General features: G+C 35.6%; 1 protein-coding gene across 8 annotated transcripts in view; it reads left to right on the forward strand.

Annotated features, from left to right (window-relative positions):
• LOC138695959 (reticulon-4-interacting protein 1 homolog, mitochondrial-like) overlaps nucleotides 1-23,834 on the forward strand; it is a 56,903-nt gene that overhangs the window by 7,150 nt on the left and 25,919 nt on the right. For 4 of the 8 annotated variants that reach the window (XM_069820373.1, XM_069820376.1, XM_069820377.1 and 1 more), the window contains exons 4-9: nucleotides 446-591; nucleotides 1,864-2,019; nucleotides 5,671-5,963; nucleotides 13,922-14,107; nucleotides 16,080-16,254; nucleotides 18,835-19,016. In XM_069820373.1, the coding sequence (XP_069676474.1) occupies nucleotides 446-591; nucleotides 1,864-2,019; nucleotides 5,671-5,963; nucleotides 13,922-14,107; nucleotides 16,080-16,254; nucleotides 18,835-19,016 (1,138 nt within the window). Of the gene's footprint in view, nucleotides 1-445; nucleotides 592-1,863; nucleotides 2,020-5,670; nucleotides 5,964-13,921; nucleotides 14,108-16,079; nucleotides 16,255-18,834; nucleotides 19,021-20,343; nucleotides 20,635-22,451; nucleotides 22,476-23,834 lie in introns of those variants that run through there. The other 4 variants (XM_069820379.1, XM_069820380.1, XM_069820378.1 and 1 more) reach the window with 3 other exon arrangements.

Below are 23,834 nucleotides of genomic sequence, written 5' to 3' on the forward strand. Positions count from 1 at the left end.
TGTGTGAAAGGATCTTCCTGTCTGTCCTATGTAAATATGTGGGCAACCATTGCATTTTAGTTTGTAAACTCCAGTTGAATTATATTTATTTGAACGTTTAATGTGATTATTTAGATATTTCTGTGTTGTGTTATTTGTTTTGTATGCTATCTTGTATTTTAGTTTTCTGAATGAAGTTGCAATTTTGTGAGTATTGGTATTGTGATATGTTAATGTTATGTAGGCCTATTTATTCTCACGTGGTGTTTGTGTTGGTTTGTTCTTTTTTTGTTTTGCCTTTTTTATTAGTGTGTCTATTATGTTAGGGTTATATCCATTGTCTTGTGCTATATATTTTATTTTGTTTAATTCTTCAGTGTAGTTGTCATTGTTCATTGGTATATTAATTATTTTTTTTAGGTTATAGAAGTTCCAGCCCTAGTAATAGAATTTCCTTATCTTTCAGTGTCTCGTACAAGTATGTATTTTGGATGTGTGGGATTCGTTTTGGGAGGAGTTGTTGGAGTCACAATTGGTTTGTCATGGCAGAAAAAACAACCGAATGTTCCAAGAATGAAGGCAGTAGTCTGTAACAGCTACAGAGGGTTCGATGTGAGTATCCGAGTCTATTACCAATTAAAAAGGTGGTGCTGTGGTAAGTGGAATACCATTGTTGTTGGGTGAATTATCAAAAATAAAAGTCGCATTGTTATTGGATGCGTGGTGGTTAAAGTAAAGTAGAGAATAAAAATCACAATACATTAATTAATATTAAATATCAATATTGCATGCATTGTTTGAATGTGTAAAGTTGAACCAAGTATTTTAATATACTACTTAGGTAGAAATATTGAAGATCCATGCTATATGTATAACTAAAAGCAACCAAGATTGAATATATTGCTATCCATCATATAACAGTCAGTCTGTCTGGCTCTCTCTTGATAATATGGAGTAACTATTTATTATGTCTCCAAGTTGCATTATGAGCGCAATACAGAGCTGACTTTGTGATGGCCTGCCATCTCTCTGTCTCCAAATTTGCAGGGAATTTATACTGTTTCCATTCCTAGAAGATTTGCTTTCACTCTGGCTAAGAGGCCTTTTTGTCCTAGAACAAGATGTCTCTTGGTGCCGGAATAAGCCATAAGGTCTAATACCTGTGGTAGGTGGTGGTGGTGTTGGTGACAATATCGACGGTATAGGAGGTAGAGCATACTTCTATAGTGTATTTATTTCAGGCACCTAGTATGTACAGTAGTGGCAGAAAAACCAGACCGACCCTTGTAGCTGATTTCAGAGCCTTGTTCACTCCAGAGCACGATAGACTGGTAAATAAGACTTTCGTGGTTCGAATCCTGCCTGGGAAGGAAACTTTTTTTTGTTCCTTATTCAAATTTATACCCTATACTTTTCGATTGCAGCGATATTTTACTACTTAATTAATTTATTATTCCCAGAACATGAATTTTACCAGCAATCGAAAAATATTGGGAATAAATTTGAATAAGGAACAAAAAAAGTTTCCTCCCCAGGCAGGATTCGAACCACGAAAGTCTTATTTACCGGTCTATCATGCTCTGGAGTGAACAAGGCTCTGAAATCAGCTACAAGGGTCGGTCCAGTTTTTTTGCCACTACTGCACGTACACTCTTAAAAGTGTTAAAGGTACGGTATTGTTCTTTCCAGCTTATTAATGTATTTCTTAATAGTTTTATTTTACTTTACAACCGTTGTCATGCTCCCTCCACATGAACTTATGTCCTCGCTTTGCCCCTCGCATAGAAATGTCTAACTTAAACATTGATTGAAGGTTCATGTAGAATGATAGACATAATGTTTCCATTCAGCCATGAGTGAAATGGTGTGTGTTTTATATTGAAGGCCTTGATGATGGCCGATGATGTCCCTGCCCCTGTGATCACGATGCTGGATGAGATTCTCGTACAGGTGAAAGCAGCATCAGTTGATTTAGTAGACATAAAAATATGCTCTGGATATGGTAGGGTGCTAAGGAAGCAGCTAAGTCGATATAACCAGGTAAGTTTCGTTTTACAGTATGTTACATCAGAATACTTCATTTTATTGTTATATTGTGAAATTCAATTCTCTCATATTAATGTTATGACTAGAATTCGGATTTTTATGTAATATTGATCCTAAAAATATGTAGTTAAAAATCTCAATATGTATTTAATATGCAGTATCAAAATTTCACAGGAAATTAAAAATGATTTAAAAAATAATTGTACTGTAAATAAAGATAAATAAGATTAATTTCATACAAATTACATATTTATATGTCATAATATAATTTTTGGTCCGATTCTAAAGTTAATGAAGCACAGTGTGCCACAAGATATTTCTCCGTATTTTCAGGAGTTAAAATCCTTTGGCGATCGGACAGTATGTTCTGATACACCGAAAATTAACTCCCGACATTGCACGAGTTGTTGGTACATATTTAAGCAAATGGATGTGGCTGACAGCAATATATTCTGGAGGGTTCTGAGTTTCTCTACTGAGGATCTGACTCAGGTGATGGAGTGACATGAAGTCATTATGTAGTCACCTAGGTTTTTCTTTTTTTAGGCCAAAGTGCAAGACGGCAGGAGTGGTTGTCTTGTCCTGAGTGTTGAAATATGTATCCCATGATGTACTGATAACTTTGAGTTTAAAATTGTATAAATATTTTTATAATTTTGTTTTAGTTTATGCTGAAATATTGATAATTTTCTTTACAAGGCATTTACTTAAATGACATTTGACATGGATGTTAATTTTATGTAAAATTTTGTAATTAGGTACCTTAAAAATATGTAATATTATGCGAAATATGTAAAAATATGTCTATTAAAATTAAATATAATTATCCTAGTAGCATAATTCGCCAAAATTTTGAGTTTTCAGACAGATACTTAGGGTACGGTACTAAGGAAAAAATATGTAATTACATAAAAATTCGGACTCTAGTTATGAGATTTAATTTGCTTCACATCTCTATTTATACAATGCAGACAACCCTTAGTTCAGCAGAACTTACAAGAAGTCAGTAAAACAAGGGAGATATGCAGGCAGGCAGGCAGTGAGAGAGAGCAGGTCATAAATGTCACAAAATTCACAAGAGTTACATGAGAGCAGCCAAACATTAGGCAGCTTAAAAGAAAACAATATGAAGATTGAATAACTTCGTCATGAAAATAATCTATTGTAGAATAAGATCAAATATTTTGAAGAAGAACAGGGAAAAAAAACCTTATAATTTTCGGTGTAAAGGAAAAGGAGCATGAACATGGAGTAGAAACATATGAGACAGTGAAAAACGTGTGTTATGAACTATTCAATATAGATTTGAGTGAAGAACACATTGAAGAAGCATACAAACTAAGAAAAGGAGCAAATCAACCAATCTTGGTAAGGTTTACAAGCATGATAACAAATGAAATAATTTTGAGTAAGCGAAAGAATCTGAAAAGATAAAAAATTAAACTAGAACAGGATTTTAATTATGAGATAAGAAGCAGGAGAAGAGTATTGCTGCCATTCATTGCTGCAAGAATGTGTAAGGATAAGTTGAAAGATTTACGATCTGAATTTTGTCATCATCTGGACTTTGGGACAAGTGACAATGAAACGAGAAGAAGGAATTTAGCAGCAGAAATGAGGACCATATTAGTTGAAAAAAACGGAGATAGGAGTAGTCATTGTAGACGAGAGAAAAGAGGACATCATCCAGGAGAAAGCAATAAATGGCTCATGGCTGTCATCAGCAAATACCAGCAAGCTGGAAACGAGGTCAGGCAACGAAGGAAGAATGCATGAATCAACGAGAAACGAGCTGGTGGCAGAGGATAACGTTGGGAGCTAACTTATCGTGGACATATTGTTAGCACTATGTACCAAAGCCAAAGATAAAAAATGGAGCATTTTAATTAAAAAAACAGAAATTATTCCAGAAATCCCACGTAAATCTGCAGTAGCAAAATTCAGACTGCTTACAGAACACGATTATTTGGCCAAACACTTGAATAAAATAGAAATTTACACAAATCCAAATTGCCCTCTATGCAACAAAGAAGAAGAAATGACTGAAGATCATCTACAAACCTGTGAAGTTCTACCTGATGGATCCACCACAGAGAAATATTGGAGAGCAAGAACGCTAATGGCTTTGTTGCCAAAGCCCGGCATTAGATAACAACAACAACAACACGTTGGGAGCAGGGCTGACCTTGTAGAAAGTACGTGTCAGTAGAGGAACACATGGACGAGAATAATGCAGACGTCAATATGTAAACAGAGGATAGAAGATAACGGCAGAACAAGACTCAGACAGGTAACAGCTAAGATGAGTAGGACTGGAGATCAACAACAACGCAGCGAAATATGGACGAAGAACACAGGGGGAAAGAGAGGTCAGGGATGAAAAATCAGAAAGTTTCACGTGAAATCTAGGGAAGTGGAGAGGAAAATCAGAGAAGACGACAAGATTCGCCAAGGGGGGGAGGGGGGAGAAGAGATCTGCTGTCATCAACAAATAGAAGTCTTTCATTATTGACTGGAAGAAATAAGGACTGAAAAATCTATAATTTGAGAGGTTGGTGTATAAGTGGTGGGAGTGATAAAAAGTGATAAAGGACAATGACACATAAGAAAATGGTAGAAATTTGAAATAGTGACTAGGCCTGGAAGAAAGATGGGAAAGTATAGTGAAGTGAATAATTGTCGATAAAGTACTATAGTAAGAAGGAAGAATGATCTTGCAAATGTCGTGAAAATAATAAGTGAATGGAGTCAGACTTAATGTGGATCATCAAAAGACCATAAAGTAGGTTAAAAGATATGAACGAAAAGAAATAGTGAAGAACTCTTGTAACATAGCAGGTAGGATAGGTAATGAATAAGGATAGATAGAAATGCATAGGATGGTGGAGAAATAGAAAGGAGACAGTATTGGTATTAGTTAGATTAGCAGATTGTAATTAGGGATGGCTGGATTGTTGTATAGCAAAGCAGGGATAAATTAGCATGAAAAGATGTGAAATATAGAGGAAAAACAATGAACTGGTGTGTAGAGAGGAGAAAATTTATAGGCTATAGTAATGATGGACCGAAAAATATCATGTCCATCGTGACTAAAACGTAAGGTTGTTTTGAAATAAATATATCATATCCTTAATCATAATTCAACAAAACATTAGTGGAAAAAGGTGTCCGTAATTTATGAGTGTCCACAATTTCCAGGATCCTACATGTAAATAATATAATCACTATAGAAAACATTAAAAAAAATACATTAGTATATAAAAGTTAAAATTACAGTGTGTATATGATATAAGGAGAATTAGCTGTTAAAAATAGTGGTCTGGAAGTTTAAATGTGTCTAAGTAAAATATTTACATACTTTTACCAACCTTTGGACAGATATTTAGAGATTGCGAAAGAGAAGCTGCAGTTGGAATAATATTGAGCTATTTTAAATTATGTATTTTTGTTTGAATTAATTCTAGAAGTAAACGAAGTGTTTTCAAAATATATTTCAAGGTCCTCTTTTGCAGGTTTAGTTTCTTGTGGTCAGTCCATTTCTATTGTCCTATTGATTGGTTGTCCTATTAGGCAATCACAATTACTTGATTCGCTGATTTACACACAACATTAGAAAATTAATTTTTCTGTCTTCCAATTTTTCAGAATTTAGCAGGGGAATTTCCAGTTGTTCTGGGACGCGACTGTGCTGGAATTATTGTAGAAATTGGCCAAAAAGTAACAAAATTTGAAATTGGGGATGAAGTTTGGTTCACTGTTCCCTATTGGATGTCTGGAACAATGGCCGAATATGTAGTTGTTAAAGAAAGCCTGATAGCAAAGAAGCCAAAAGCAATAGGATTTGAGATAGCAGCGAGCATCCCTTATGCAGGCACAGTTGCATGGGATGCTCTGGTCAACAAAGCACATCTCGATCCGTCCACGACTGAAAACAAAAGGTGAGTTGATGATCTTAGTGAGAACCAGTGGCTGCTCGTGGGTATTGAATTAAGGTGGGCTGCATACAAAAATAAACCAAGCAACTTATTTTATTTAAAGATTAGTTCCATGCGCCTTGTCTTGTAGGTTGCAAACTTTTGAATCGCAACGTTCTTGTTCGGAAGTTGTCATTGGTATGGTGATAGCTATGCATAGTAGTTTCACAACTTCTGCCTGCAAGTTCTCAGATAGAAGAAACTGCAAGAGCTTGGCTGCGTCACTGATATTTCTGAATTCTTGTCTCTGATACAACACAATGAGTTCCGTTTTTATTTTGTCTTTATCGAACATTGGAAAAAGCTTCACACATACATTTAGGTCATTTTCAGGATATGAGCTTTTGTAGCATTCAAATTTTTCTTGACACAGAAGAGAAGATAATATCAGATGTTAGCTTGTGTGATAATGAGGTTACACACTTCCTTGGCTGCCGCAACCCTTGACTGAATCCCTTCGACCTTACGACGCTTTTTAGGGTTTTCATTTTCACAGATTTCGCTGCTCAACTGTGCATTGTCCCGTGCTTGCCTCATTTATTGTGATGTTCTTAGATGTTTCAGATTCCGTTATGGTTTTAAAACATTCTATCAATGGCTCCTTCTTCTCATGAACAACATTACTGTTCTTATTTAAAACTCCATCTTGTTGCTCCAGCTGATGGAATTGTCTTTCAAACACATTAATCTAATACAGACTGTGAGGAGATCGAGAGAAGAAAGCAGGGATACTGGATACATTAGCAAAAAATATGCGAGCCCTTGTACGTATTTTGTTTAGCGGCTCTTTCCATTATGAGATTCAACTGATGGGCACTTAATTTCACATTTCTCCTGAATTGTTAAGGTTCTGAACTGAATAGATTGTAAATAGTGTACAGAATTAAACATTGTTGCACTTCTTATACTCACAACATTAAAGAAAATGTATTTAAAACTGCGCGCCACTGACAAACTGCTGCAAGTTTTGCAGCGCCTGGAAACAGTGGATTCATGGCGAGGGGCAGCAGGGGGAGGGGTAAAACTAACGCTCAAAGCTTCCGAGACGAGACTGGCAGCTCCAGGGGAGGAAGTGGCTTCACCCATAGTCCTTGTCTCTGGTTTCGCTCTGGCAGCACCAGGGGAGGAAGTGACTTCACTAACGATTGCGTGCATGTCAATGAGCGACATTTTATAAAAAATTCGAGCCGCTAAATAGAGACTGTATAATAAATGTATTTCACAACATAAAACGAGACAAGAGCCACAAATGTCTGGGGGTGCTGCAGCTCTGCAGCCCCCCTTCGAAAGCCGCCCCTGGTGAGAACTTGCAAGATTAACATAGTAATTACATAATGTCATATGTCATTCAGAAAGCGTCTCTTCCTTTTTCTTTACTTTAGCCAAAAATTATCCGATATGTGTATAATTTTGCATGAAGTAATCTTGAACATTCCACTCAATGATGATGATGATGATGATGATGATGATGATGATGATGATGATGATGATGATGATGATGATGATGATGATGATGATAATTTATTTACTTACGTATTTTATTTTTTATTTATCATTAATATTGTGCTTTAATTATAACTATTATTATTATTATTATTATTATTATTATTATTATTATTATTATTATTATTATTATTATTATTATTATTATTATTACAGTAGAACCTCTATTACCCATGGTAATGAAGGGGGTGGATGAATCGAAAAAATCGGATAATCCGTATCATATAAGGTTTTCATAAATTAAGTGCATAGACTAATACAGTTTCGTAATTCCCTCCGTGGTCTTCTGTTTTAACATGCTAGATAACAGATCAGAAGTTCACTAATTTAAGTCTGATTTTCAACGACAAAACTCCTTATGACGCTGTCTGTGAAAAGATAGGAATAGTAGGTTTACAGGTCTCATGTTGTACATTTACATACTTTATACACTTTATATTTGTTTTTCATTAAATCATGCACAGTTATAAGTCCTATTTCGTATTCTGATGCGAAATGAACCACAGTTTCTCTTTTTCCAAACCATTTAATTACTTATACTTTTTTTCGTAGCACAACACGTTTTCTTTTGACACCTGTAGAAGACATTTTGCATAGAAGTTAGACAGTATGGCCCCTTTAAGAGTAAACCATACTGTGTAAGGATAAAGGTTTGTAAAGAAAACACTTTGTAGAAAAAATTCGTACTAATATAATGTACAGTACTTCATATTTTTTTCTACATAAAAAAAGGGTGAGAGAGAAAGACAGTCGGATAATCCACCAATCGGTTAATATGGTGACGAAAAATTGGGGTTCTACTGTATTATTATTATTATTATTATTATTATTATTATTATTATTATTATTATTATTATTAAATTCTCTACTCTTAGGAATAAAAAGTGTTATTAGACAATAAAAATCAATTTAAAACTGCTTTAAGAAGGTAGTATCCATGTTCTTATGTGTCTTAATCTATAAATAAGATTTTGTGATTTAGACTGTAGTTTTTATGTTATCTAGGAACTATGTAAATTGTAAATACTGTATGTATATATTTACCACATATCTACTGAGCGTAAGTTCTTGCATTCTGATATTTTCTGTATTCAGTTGTCCTTGGACACATGTACCTGAATTCATAGAATGTAATAAATAATCTAATCTAATCTCGTTTACATTGTATACCTTCATTGCTGCAAGTTATTTATTTTCATGATGGTATTAAAGTACATAAAAACAATGAAGGTATAAATAACATAATAGTTTACAGTGTGGCAATACTGCTCGCAACTGCTGCAGAAGTTTCAACAAATCCAATGTCAAAAGTATTGCTGCTGCAACAATGTAAACTTCGTTGATATGGGCTTATTCAAAATTGCACACAGCAACAAATAGTTGGTTCAGTAGTCACTACTTTCTGAGTAGAGCTGGCGTTCACACATCGCAGTATGTGAATTGCACAGTAATTCTTTTGTATTGCTTGTTCTCGGTGGTAATCAAACTTGACATTGGATCCAAGGTTCACAGGTTGAAACCTGGTTGAGAATGATGAATTTTGAAGAACAATAAACAATTACGCTGGATTCCTCTTGAAGAGAACTAAAGTTTGGAGATTTTACGACATATGAAATAACCCTGATTCTGAAAAAGGGAGCTCCAAGGAAATTATTAACCACTTCTCGTCCACGTCAAAATTGTGACTTAAAATAATGAGTCCCTGTGAGTGGGGTTTCCTCACCACTCTCTTGCAGTCTGTACTGTACTATACCATACATTGATTTATTCGTATCCTGTCACTCCACGTGAGAGCATAGGACTGTTGTGAATGTTTGCCATCGGATACAATTTGATGCCATTGACTTCACTTCACTTCAGGCCTTGCCCTGCTGTCTAATTTTGTCGTAAACAGTTCTTCTCCATGAAGATTTCGTCAGTTTACAACCAAAACACATTAAATTAAAAATAATACTTCTGAGAAAAGGGCTTCTTTATTTTACACTTATCTTCCAAGATTAAAACTGAAAAATTTGTTTGTAAACAATATTGAACACTATTCAATAGATCGACTATTGATCAGATTTTTCGTATTCGACAGATAATGGAGAAAAAATGGGAGTATAAGGGTACAGTACATCAGTTATTCATAGATTTCAAAAAGGCATATGACTCGGTTAAGAGGGAAGTATTATATGATATTTTTATTGAATTTGGTATTCCCAAGAAACTAGTTCGATTAATTAAAATGTGTCTCAGTGAAACATACAGCAGAGTCCGTATAGGTCAGTTTCTATCTGATGCTTTTCCAATTCACTGCGGGCTAAAGCAGGGAGATGCACTATCACCTTTACTTTTTAACTTCGTACTAGAATATGCCATTAGGAAAGTTCAGGATAACAGGCAGGGTTTGGAATTGAATGGGTTACATCAGCTTCTTGTCTATGCGGATGACGTGAATATGTTAGGAGAAAATACACAAACGATTAGGGAAAACACGGAAATTTTACTTGAAGCAAGTAGAGCGATCGGTTTGGAAGTAAATCCCGAAAAGACAAAGTATATGATTATGTCTCGTGACCAGAATATTGTACGAAATGGAAATATAAAAATTGGAGATTTATCCTTCGAAGAGGTGGAAAAATTCAAATATCTTGGAGCAACAGTAACAAATATAAATGACACTCGGGAGGAAATTAAACGCAGAATAAATATGGGAAATGCGTGTTATTATTCGGTTGAGAAGCTCTTATCATCCAGTCTGCTGTCCAAAAATCTGAAAGTTAGAATTTATAAAACAGTTATATTACCGGGTCTTCTGTATGGTTGTGAAACTTGGACTCTCACTCTGAGAGAGGAATATAGGTTCAGGATGTTTGAGAATAAGGTGCTTAGGAAAATATTTGGGGTTAAGCGGGATGAAGTTACAGGAGAATGGAGAAAGTTACACAACACAGAACTGCATGCATTGTATTCTTCACCTGACATAATTAGGAACATTAAATCCAGACGTTTGAGATAGGCAGGGCATGTCGCACGTATGGGCTAATCCAGAAATGCATATAGAGTGTTAGTTGGGAGACCGGAGGGAAAAAGACCTTTAGGGAGGCCGAGACGTAGATGGGAGGATAATATTAAAATGGATTTGAGGGAGGTGGGGTATGATGATAGAGACTGGATTAATCTTGCACAGGATAGGGACCGCTGGCGGGCTTATGTGAGGGCGGCAATGAACCTTCGGGTTCCTTAAAAGCCATTTGTAAGTAAGTAAGTATTGAACACTATTCTCTTTCTTTGAAAACGAACACTGGTCACATCACAGATGAATATATTAAAACTAAAACACCAACAACGACCAATCTCATGTTTCTGCCATAGTGTGTCGGCTGTCGTCTCACTATTATGTCACTGGACAGCTGCACTCAGCGTACCAGCACATCCATATGTTTCCCCTGCAGCATTCTCCCCTTACCTTTTGTCCCACACGCAGGTCCAGAATCTGACTCGGCAAGTTTCAGAGGAGAAATTGAACTTCGTATTTCTTCGATCTCTGCGATTCATAGGTTTTTATACAACAAGAATACATCAGAGCTGCAAGTAAGCGTATTAAAGATGAGCAAGAAACAAAGAATGATAGTGTAAAGTATAAATAAATTTATTTAAACAATTAATTTGTTTTTCCTTGTTTTTCCTGGGGGTTCTCTGAACCATTGAACGCATAGGACACAGCGCCACTGGATTGGAGCACTCTGCAGCTTATTTTCTCAGTATGGACCAGTTGGCAAACATCAGAGCAATTTTGACGAAGAGATTGAAGCCATTTATATGACACTACAAAATTTAATCTATCAAACCTTCGAGAAAATAGTCATCTTAGTGGACTCTCAGGCACCTATTCAAGCAGTTTTCTCAAATGTAAACCCTCCCTCGGCTAGAATCCAGAACATCAAACAAATTCATAAGCAACTATTAGCTCTTGAGAAGACGATTACTTTTCAATGGATTCTAGCCCATATAGGAATGGAAGGAAATGAGAATGCTGACAAATTAGCCAAAAAAGAAACAGAGAAAACTTTAGCTAAAACCACTCTCTGTAAGCTCTATCAAGATATTCATTTCTAAAGAGACCTTAGAAGTCAATAGGAAAGAAACATTCGAGCCGACAAAGGGAAAGAAGTGGAAAAAAGATATTGAAAAACTTTGGAACCTGAATGAGAATAGACCAAGGAAGAAAGCGGTAGCTGCATTCAAATTTAAGACAGGACATGATTGCCTCGCTGTTCATCTCACGCCCATAAAGATCTACGAGTCTGAAGAATGCACCATTTGCAAACAACTTAGATCGAAAATGGATGCTGAACACCTACTATTCTGCCAAGGATTAAATCCCATCCTTCAACGAAATAGCATTGCAGGACTGTATTGGGACGCCCGAAATAAAATAGAATAAAACCCATCAAGCCATAGGAAACAACAATTTTTTCTTGAAAGCCTATTCTCGCTCTCAAATATAACTAACGAAAGTTGTAACGAGTTCACTCAATTGTGAGGTGGTGCCACGTGAACTTCACTGTTAGTTTGTTAACTTATTATAGGGATTGTCTCCCATTCATCTTTATTTTTAGCCTTTTTTTTTTTTTTTTCTTAGAGATCGTGCTCGTTTCTCGCAATTCTTTATTATCCCTAAAACAGCACTCCTACATCTAAGCAAGTCGGCATGTCTGTGAGTCATTTGTAGTGAGTTGGTCGGTTAGTTAATATCCATGTCTTTTGTTAGAAATCAACAGCTGTTGTTAGTTGTTTCAATGCTAATCTTCCTGGCGTCTATGAACCAAAGTAACGAGTAAGTGTCAGGCTATTTTGTTAGGACGCTATTTTCATATCTACAGGGTATAAGGGGTATAAGTGCCATTATTTTAACTGATGACTATTCATGTCAAAAAGAAAGAAAAAATGTCCTCAATTTTTTTCTAATGGCAATATTTAACTAATTATTATTAAAGTTTACATTATTAGATGTTTTGCAACGTTACTGGATGGGGAGGAGAGGGTTTACAAGTACACAGTATCGCTCAAGCGGGTACAAACATACTGGTAAAAAAACAGATGCTCTGTTGTAATGCACAAGCAGACAGGGCAGTTGTTGTTTACATAAAACTAGCAGCAAATATAAACTTTCAATCTCAGTAATAGAACATTATGTTAAATTTACATTTTATTTAACAATATTGCTCCATTTTTTTATTGTAGTCAAAAAAATAAACAATAATGATTTTACTGCACAAAATCACACAAACTTTTTTTCTAATGCAAAATTTTAATCTCTTCCACTTTCATAAAGTAGTATCATTTTTAAAGAAATTTCTCGTTGTGTGATTTTCGAAACGTGGTAAGACTTCCAGTTTCTAATAATAATCATTGAGAAACTGCTACAAAAGTTTGCTGATTAGATAACCTTTGCAGAAATGACAGTACAGCCTTCTTACCACACTTGAATTACGAAGACTTTCTCCATAAATTAATAACATGTCATAATTCCTGAACTGTCAATGACATTTTAAGTTGTTTATCGAATACCTGTACTGAACTGTCATTCCCTCGGCAAGAGACCTATGGACAGGGAGCTTGAACTCAGCTGATCTGTACGTCTGTGCAGACTACTGTCAGCAATATGAATACTGCTGAACATGTTGCCACGTCTTCCACGCCAGAATATTAACAAATTTAAGCATGTATTATTATTTAATTTCACGAAAACGTAATAGAACACACAAATATTTATTTAAACTAATATTAACTCTTTGCTAGATATACCTAGTGATGCAATTGTTTTCGTATTTTTACTAATGATATAAGCAGTATAACGCAAATAAAATAAGGAAAGAATATTTTTTTTCTGGGAAAACTATAAAGTTTTGACCCTATGTTGTATGGACATTTTTTTATCCTGAAGACCTTCCCTGAAGAGTCACCCTCAGTATCATAGTCGGTATACTGTAGTGCTGACATTCTATACTCGAGATTGCGGGTTCGATCCCGGCCCAGGTAGATGGCATTTAAGTGTGTTTAAATGCTACAGGTTCATGTCAGTAGATTTACTGGCATTTAAAAGAACTCCTGCAGGACAAAATTCCAGCACACTGGTGACGCTGATATAACTCTGCAGTTGCGAGCGTCGTTAAATAAACCATAATTTGATTTTTTCCTGAAGACTGTGAAAAGGACTGTACTTATATATCCCTTACACCCTGTATAATCTTACCATGACCCTTTCTTTTTTATTTTAATTTAGCATACTGTACTACGTTTTAAATAACTACATATGATATGATACTTGTTGTCATCAGCAAATACGTCTTATAATGGTGACTCTCACATTTTTGGTTTAAAATACGGTATGTAGTTTTGTATTCATTATTAAAATTGTGTACATGTTGCAGGATCCTCGTGCACATGGGTTGCAGTCCAGTCGGCTGCATCCTGATCCAGCTGGCCCGTTTGTGGGGTGCCCATGTGACCGCCACTGCTAGCCTACGAGCAACCCCTGTAGCGCAGGCGCTGGGTGCTCATGACGTGGTGGTGTGCGGGGAGGCAGATGTGCAGCAGCAACTGGAAGTGCGGGAAGGGTACGACTGGTGTTTGTATTTTGTTTTTAGGCGTGAATATAATATGGTAGTCATAGAAAAAGTAGTTGTGGAATGTGCTTTTTTCCTTCCAATTACTCCAGATCTCCACGGTCCATTTGCTATGCAGACAACACATCAAACTGTAATTTGTGATGAACAGAGACCATGATTGGTGGTAGGTTTTCACTTAGTACCCCATTTCCCCTACCAGTATTCCATCATTGCTCCATTAACATCACCATCATCATACGGTACAGTGTAGTCTGCCTCCTATAGTGCACCAAGACAACACCTGCAGTTGGCTAAAAGAACTAAAGCTTCAGTGCATCATCCACTGATGAGCACACTTGGCTGAATGATGGAAGTCACGTAATATATTTTGGAACATTTAATCCTTTCTGTGTCTCGTCTTTCAATAAAGTCCATTTAAGTTTTTGAACAATTATATTTTTGATCTAAATGAGGGGTTGGAAAGCAATGGTGGATTGTTAATGTTTAGGTGAGGGGTTTGGACTTTTTCCATTGCTGGTTGTCACAATCAAAAAATTAAGACACAACGTTTCGAAGGGTGGTTCTCCCTTCGTCTTCAGGTGGAAGGACTGATCAGTCATACAGATAGCTGTACGTAACGATCCCAACAATAGGTTTTTTCTCTTCCCTACTTCCTTCCACCTGAAGACGAAGGGAAAACCACCCTTCGAAACGTTGTGTCTTAATTTTTTGATTGTGACAACCAGCAATGGAAAAAGTCCAAACCTCTCACCTAAACATTAATTATATTTTTGTTGTTAGTTGTATGTATTTTTAATAGGTTTTCTGATCAATTTTCGATATTTGCTGTTAATATATAATACATTTGTTTAATTCTAATATTTTCATTCTATGGAAATGAAATATTAGACTTTCATAGCCTTAGGTTAGTTGCAACATGGCAACAGCCACTTTTCTTGGTATTTGACGATTACAGTTGTTAGTTGTAGATTATCCTGTGTCTGTTGTCCTTTGCCCTTCTGCTTCTGTTTTAGTTTTGAATGTTCCTGGGAATTATGGTGGCCCAGAATTTTATTTTGTTGTTTGTAATCAGGCAAATTTTCATTAAATATATAAATGTTGGTTGGTTAGTTGGTTAGTTGATTGTTTAATATTGTTCTGATACGGTACATTTTATATTGTGCCGGTATTGTTTTATTTTGTGTTGTTTTGTTCTGTTCATTGTATTATTTTGTGTTGCTTGGTGTTGTGTTGTTTTGCTTTTCTTTGTTTTATGTTGTGTTGTTTTACTTCCTTTTTGAAGTTAGTTTTGAGATTAGGTTTGATTTTGAATTCAGTTTTGAGTTCGATTCGATGGTGGCATTGGGTTTGGTGCTAATCTTCATGTTGGATTGGATTTCAATTCCTGTAGATATGATCATCATCTAGATTCCTCCTATATTTCTAATAATCTGGTATGTGCCGATGTTAATGTTGGGTTGGACTGGATTTCGATGCCTCTAGATACTATCATCTGGCATTGACTAATTCACTTTTTGAGTTGGTGACATCTTAAAGATGTTTGTGGAATGTAATGTTACTAAATTTTACAGTTTTTTTTACATGTTTAACGAACCGAAGCTCTGTAAATTCTACTATATATTTAATTATTTTAATAAATGGGTGATTTTAGGTTCCAAAAATCAAAATAAATACTCATGGGTAAGATAGACATTTTAGGCACAATACAACTGTTACAGTAGTATTGATTTTACATGAAACGTGGAAGAAAACAATGCCAGTTACAGATTATTTCTTAAGGAAAAAATTCGAGGTCTAGTTACCACTCACGCAATCATTCATTTGTTCATTTGTTTGTGTCTGTTTCTTCGTTCATTTGTTCCTTCGTTTCTTTCATTAATTAATTACGTAATTCGTTCATTCATTAACTTATTGAGTGAATGTTGTATACATTAGCTCTTATTTATTTTTCTTTTTTTAGGTTTGATATAATTTTCAACACTGAAGGCTCTGTTGCCTATGAACCTTGCCTGAAGTTTTGCAAACCTGGAGGTTTCATCATAACAACTGAATCATCAAGAATTTCATCAGATTCATATGGGTTTCTCATCGGGTCAGTTTACGCCTTTTGGATTCGTCTCAGATGCTTGATACAGGTAAATATACTGAATATTTGTGAAATAAGATAAAAAATAAAGTTTAGTTTTAGTTGGCAGTCCATAGATTGGTTAGAACCTCTTAAGTGTATTAATAAGGCATCATTCATGAGACAATTAATCCAGAAGATAATGGAGTAAGATGGCCAGTTCTTTTCTCCCTCCATTGCATAAATCGCTAACTAGTAACATAGTTCACTAATCAGACTTAAGATGTATGCAACAATTGTTTTTCCTCTGACACATACCGTCAAATGAGATGTACTACCTGATAATAGATGTATCAGCCAGAACCTCAGTCAGAGGTAAAAAGATATAAAAAGACAAATAAAAATACGGGATGTTTCATAATTATAGATACAAATTGCAGGGGTGACTAGAGGACAATTAAACAAGACAAAAAGTCCTAATAAACATAGGTCTGGAAACCAACCGTTTCCGAGATATATGATCATTGTGGTCACCAACTGAATATACCTCGTTCATTTCTAATCTCATTTCTTACTTCACAGACTGCATATTTCCATTTTTTCAACATGAGCTACGATACCATTTGAATGATTTGCCTCTTTGGGAAAGGCAGCTGCTGTGGTACATGCTGGAGCACTGGCTCACTTTCACGTTCCAGAATTCTTAAGCTTTCCAATAGTGTATCGGCCATAGCTTACCAACACCATGACCTCCCAGGTCCCCCGACTTCAATCCTCTGAATTGTTTTTGGGATATTTGAAATGTTTTGTGTTTTCCAGCTCTGTTAATAATGTCAACGAACTCCAGGAACACATGAACACACTGTCAATGCTTGTCAACGCATTAGAGACAAGACAGGGTTATTCGAACATATATGAGTGTGGATGAAGAATTGTGTTGATGCCTACTATTGAGCACATGTTATACCGCTCTCTTTCTCCAGTGCACATCAGAAGCCATGTTACCCCAGAGCACCTGCACTGATGAGACATAATAAAACCCCATTGAATTTGGGAAAGAGCTGGTTTCCAGACCTATATTTATAAAGAATTTTTGCCTCGCTTCATCATTCTGTACTCTCCCCTTCTGTTTGTATTTATGATTATGAAACACTCTGTATAATGGAGCATACAAATTGCTAATCACTGCTTCAGAATGATAAAAAAAAATATCGTTCTACTGTGGAGCACATAAATATAGTATTAAACAGTGTTTAAAGATTCCCTGGTGTCTAAATACAGTGTGATTCACGAGGAAAGGTAAAAAATTTAGGATGTGAATTCTGAAGTCATTCTGAGTCAAAAAGTTCATATGAATATGGGTCCGTTTTCGAACGATTATGGAGATATGGGTCTTTGATTTCACAAAAACTTCTGGGATTCCATTGTACTAACTCGCATTTAGAGACATAACGGACGGACAAATTTAATGTTTATATTCACGTATGCATACATATCTAATATTCTAGATGCCGGGGTCGATGTTTTCGCACATTTTCAAAAGTACCTCCTTCTGCTTCAATGCACTATTGCTCTTGGGGGTGAATCGCGCTTGTCGCTCAGGAGAGTTGCTCATGGCTCTTATTTATGCAGCATCCAAAATACAGTCGATTAGCGCCTCTCTTGTTTCCACCTTCCTTTGGTATACCAAGTCTTTCATCCAACCTCATATGGTACCCTTCTGTTCTGAAAGCGTCGTTCATATTCAGCGACGACACACAAGGAACTTCCATCGCACAAACCATAAACATACACAATATTCTGCAGTCGAAAATTTATAAGGCATCTTGAAAAACACAACTTAACACTTTCGATAACTGTACCTGTATAACTACTGTACTGTGCTGACTGAACTGCTGTGAACTGATAAGTGATACTGTACTTGTGTAATGTGCGGGTTCTGTGTCATTACATCAGACAAAGGCAGGCGATTGGACATTGTAATGCCCTACCACCCGGTTTGTGAAGTGAATGAACTTCTCTTACTTCACAGCACACACAATGTCGATTCCAACGTTACGTCATTCATTGCGATCGGTGACCTTGTCTCACGTCAGCAGCATATTGTAATGTCTGATTCACATTGGGGCGAGACGTTTTACCAAAAAAATGCCGCTAGCTCCGCTATCATTCGAAAACGGATCTATGTTCATATGAACTTTTTCGCTCAAAATGGCCTAAGATATCGTATCCTAAATTTTTTAACTTTCCTTGTGAATCACTCTGTATATCCTCTGTTCATACCACTATTTCATTTTATTATTTATTTTTTAAGTTAGACTGGAACTAAAACAAGAAAAAAGAGAGGGAGAGAGAGAGAGTTACACACAATAGATCTTTAAGGTCGCAGTACAGAGAAGCCAGGCAGGCTTTTACGACTCTAATCTAATCTACAATCTATTATTTATTTCATAAATAATAAAGAAACAATGTAACCATCCATATTATAATTCAGAGGAGCAATATTATAGCTTAGAAAATTAATTTAAGATTTTTTGTTAATATTTTTTATTTGAAATTTTTACCTCCTAAAAGGCATGTTCTTTGTAGAATGACCCGTATGTGTCGGAGTCTGAGAGTAAGCCTAATAACAGGAAGGTACTCATTGCAGGGTCCAACTCTGTGGGTATCACACAACATGGGACCCACCGTGCTAGATCAGCTGGCGCAGTTACTGGAAGACGGCAGCTTGCAGCCTGTGGTAGACAAGATATTCTCACCACAGGATGCTGAGCTCGCCTTCCAGCATGCAGATTCCTCTGAAGCCATTGGGAAGACAATCGTCAGATTCAGGTGAGCATGAACATTCTTGCGTGGTACCTGTTTTGTGAGAGAGCATGCTTACTGTACATGCATGCTTTTAGTTTTATGAAGCATTTCAATTATGGAGTATAACTTAGGCCAGTGGTTCCCAACCTTTTTTGACTGACAACATACTTTACTGAACGCCCACGATATCGCGACACAATTATTTGTTTTTTTTTTTATTATTATTAATAATAATAATAATAATAATAATAATAATAATAATAATAATAATAGTAATAAGTCCACACCTGTGGAGTAATGGTCAGCGTGTCTGGCCGCGAAACCAGGTGGCCCAGATTCGAATCCTGGTCGGGGCAAGTTACCTGTTGAGGTTTTTTCCGGAGCTTTCCCTCAACCCAATACGAGCAAATTCTGGGTAACTTTCAGTGCTGGATCCCAGACTCATTTCACCGGCATTATCACCTTCATTTCATTCAGACGCTAAATAACCTAGGTGTTGATACAGCGTCGTTAAATAACCTAATAAAATAAAAATAGTAATAATAATAACAACCAGTGTTTTCTTCTAGAGAAAAGGTGGTGGAAGTCTGTTTAGAATATTTTATAGTGAACGGGGAGAGGATTATTGTTCATTGCACGGAAATTTTGTCGTTTTTAACCTCCTTTTCGTCCAACTAAGACTTTCAAGGTCTAAGCCTTTACAGCGCGTTCCACCAGATAACAACTGATAACAACTTCTATGTAGGTAGTGTCGGACATCTATTGTTGCAGATAGGTCGATGTTAATACGCATGTGAAGTCTGCGCTTGGTGAGTTGCACAGAGTTTCTCTATACGTGGCCTTATGGTTGACAGGTCAACACGTAAATCATCTTCAAGATGCAACAGTCTGTTCTTTTTTTTAAATTTCACTGTTTTCATGGTAGAAAAATACTGATCCACACAAGTATGAATTTGAAAATGGCAGTTCTAAATAAATTTTTAGTTTATTCGGTGCCATTGACTGATTTGACAAAACATTTCCGCATATAAGACACTCGGGATTTTGTCTGTATTCATCTCCACATTATGTAAAACCATATTACATGTATTCATCTCTTTATTTACGAAACGCAGTACGTTTTTGTGAACCCTGAAGGGAATTTTCGCTCACATTATTTGAATTAGCACTGCTGTAATTTAATCCAAAACTTGACTCAGATTGCTTTTTTCGAATTAAAATTTGTCCAGGATAAAATCTAAATAAAACACTTTTGATAAAATAGTTGCACTATCACCTGCTCACATGTATACTGAAACTGACCATTATGTTCTGACGATTCTAAACTCTATTTTTACTATAATCTTTGCAGATCAAGGTCACGTATAAACGTATAAAAGTACAAACCACACACAAATCACTGAATTGAGAATTGTGAACTGAAGCACTGGTAATTCCGACTGTCCCAGCTGACTTTAGTTGAGGAGAATGGTCCAGGATTTGGGTGAGCACACGTGGCAAATGCAGACCACTGCTGCCAATTCGAAATGCACGGATTATAAGTGGGAAGAGTAAACGAATTACAAAGCATTGTTGCAGGTGTTCACTTTCATTGGAATTATAGCCAGGCATAAAAATTAAAGTAAGCATTGTTGCAGGTGTTCACGTTTCATTGGTAAAGTCTGTCTCAAAATAAAATGTACCATATCAAAGACTTCGTTGTAAATAAAAAATGTGTTGTAAAAAGGCTTTCTGGTTGGCATAAAATTTATTTTTCAGTTCCAAATTCCGTGACACACTCCATGGGGCTGTGCGACACACTGGTTGGGAATCCCTGACTTAGACTAATTGATAACACAGCATATTTCTGTACCATCCCAATAGACCTGTTACACATACACTACTGAGTCTTTTCTCACATTGGAATTTTTGATAGCATTACACCTGGAATGAGAATTTAAGAATTTTAAAATTTGAAGTGTTTAATAATAGTTCATTCCAAAACAGCCTCCTGAATTTACAGGTTGCCAAAATGACAAGGTATAATAGTACACAATATTAATGGTAATAAATGACTAACAATTTAAAAATTAATATAAAATAATATTTTAGAAAATGAGTTGCAACAAAAGTAATAATAAATTGCAATTCAAATAAAATTCAGTGTTACCCTGTAAACTGCTGTATAAATTATTTTTTAATATGTGCAAGGACCCCCTAATTATGATGATAATAATTTTCTTAATTTTAATAATAGGTATCCAAGACGTTTCCATACTTCCACAAAATGGAGTGGTAGGCCTTTAGTGCCGCATGCACCCACCATCAATCCAAATACCTCTATCTCAATTTATATTTATTCTTATAATATGGTAACTTTGGTTCATAAAATGTTCTTTTTTTCGGAGTTACTTCCTCAGGCTGACCTTTACAGTGTTGGAATTGAATAGTAAGATCGAGGATAGAACGTTAGGAACTTTTTCTTTGAAAGTTATTATATCAATTCTGTGGCAGTTACTGTCTCTATCACCAAATTCATCGACACTAAATAATCTCATAGTTGATACAGCGTCGTTAAATAACCAAGTAAAAAAAAATCAGTAAAAATATCATGTTCCTAGCATCAAAATTGTGAGAGCCTTTACACTTCGAACCCGACGAAATGTGCTGAAAAAAAGTGTGAGAAAATAACGTGTAAAATTTACGTGGAATTGAAGTTCAAGGGTGCAGCCATTTATATATTGCGTAATTTTTATGCTTTCGAGTGCTGCAGAGCATTTAATCGTACTCAGTGTATAAATAAGAGATTGGCAATTCATTTTTTTACAAGAAAACGAAAATGCGATTTTTTACTGAAATTGACCAAAATTTCACCCGTCCCCCCCTACATAAAGAAAAATAATTATATTTTCTGGCGAACAGTTGTACTGAAATGATCATGTATACTGACGACTCAATATTGACTAGCAGAATAATGTAAAATTTCAAATACTTTCAATTATATCTTACCATAAAGATAGAATGCATTTAAGGTCAATTATAATGGACACTCAATATTATTCTGAATCTTGGTGGAATCTTATTGAGACGTTTCTGTACGCAGTTATATTAAACATAAAATCAAACCATCTTTGAGTAGATGCAGACATTATAATGCAAAATCGCTTCATGTGGAATCTGTTATTTCAGAATTGAATAATATAATGCAGTTGATATAACTTGAATGGTAGAAAAAAAGTAAATTTTTTTGCAGAATACCTTAATTTTCAATTATTTGAATACTCTGCAGTATAAATTTCATTTTCAAATAACATTTCTTTTTGGACAGCTTAGTTGTAGCTGTTTAAAGGCGAGTGATATTGCTTGGCATTCACTAAGTGAATGTGAGGCTTCAACATAGCTAGTACACTTACTTTATATAATTAAATAACCTCTTAAGTCCTCAGTCCCCAATTAATATCACTGTGTCCTTTGTTAAAGGTGCTAAGCTGTTCAGAGATTAAGGTAAGGGATGCAAAAAGGTCACTGTGCATAAAGTCAGTTACTGACCTCAGTTTATAATCTAATCTAATTGTTTCCATAACCTTGTACAACCTTTAACTTACGGAACGGTATTTTTTTCATATTAACATGTTGTATTATGTTCAATTATTTCTATGCTGCTGTTCTAATCTCATATTAAAATGAGCAAATTCCCATTATCTTACACAATACCATCCATAATTCCTAATCACGTTTAACTTTCTTTCAATGGGTCTTATCCTGCTTAATGACTAACGTGTCAGTTTTACACACTGGAGACTCATCTTCAAATCATCATGGTGAGTCAGAGGAAATCAGTAGTAAGCATAAACATGTTTGGGGCAGGTTTTCACAGTGTACCCTTGTACTGTATTCTGACATTCCATCAATTATTGCTCCATTAATAATAATAATAATAATAATAATAATAATAATAATAATAATAATAATAATAATAATAATAATAATAATACCAACAACAATAACCATCATACACATCCCATTGTTTATCAAGCGACCTGCTTTCGGCACATTACTCCTGTAGGAAATATGCTTGAAGTGTATGATCAAGCACTTAAGCACTCATGCCCAGTGATCAATCAAACATACCTACTGCTGATTTTCATGGTGGTTCTAGTATCAGTTTGGATCTTCAAGAAGTTTCTTTTATCATGGAATTATAGTCTCGTCGCTCTAATTTCCGGCAGCCAATCACGTTGCAGGTCAGTTACATTTAAACGTGTACATCTTGTGATTCGCTGATGAAGATGTTAAGCATTTCCTAAGCTGGATAAATACTTAATATATAATCGCCCGCCATTTTGGCTCTTTCATTGGCGTTTGCAAAAAGCACACGAGGACGTTATTTGCCGCTCAATTATTTGCTGAATTACAGTGAGTTTGATTTATTATCATAGGAGCTACGGCATGATAATGTTTAATGGTCAGGCAAATAGATCCCTCGTCTGATAGCTCGGCAACGAAAGAACAAAAATGGCGAACGATACTACCTAGCTAGCCTTTATAGAGCCTTGACTTCCTAAGATGTAAGCAAAGAGGAGGAGTCACACCGGGAATAACAGCGTCGTGACTATAGCTTATGGTACTGACAAGGGCAAATCTTGTCCAAAATTTTTGGGCATGCTTTAAGTTATAATAGTATCTCTATCCCTAAACAACACAATCACAATATTGAATAATGAATATCGTATCTAATCGAATATAATACTTACTCCAGTTCTTTTATCCTAAAATTCAGGAAAAAAAAAACTACTGACGAATATAATATGCACCTGTGCTAAAAACCATTCAAGATTAAAATTTTATTATCAAGACAGGTTA

This window comes from Periplaneta americana, chromosome 3, assembly GCF_040183065.1.
Source record: "Periplaneta americana isolate PAMFEO1 chromosome 3, P.americana_PAMFEO1_priV1, whole genome shotgun sequence".
Classification (NCBI taxonomy): Eukaryota; Metazoa; Arthropoda; class Insecta; order Blattodea; family Blattidae; genus Periplaneta; species Periplaneta americana.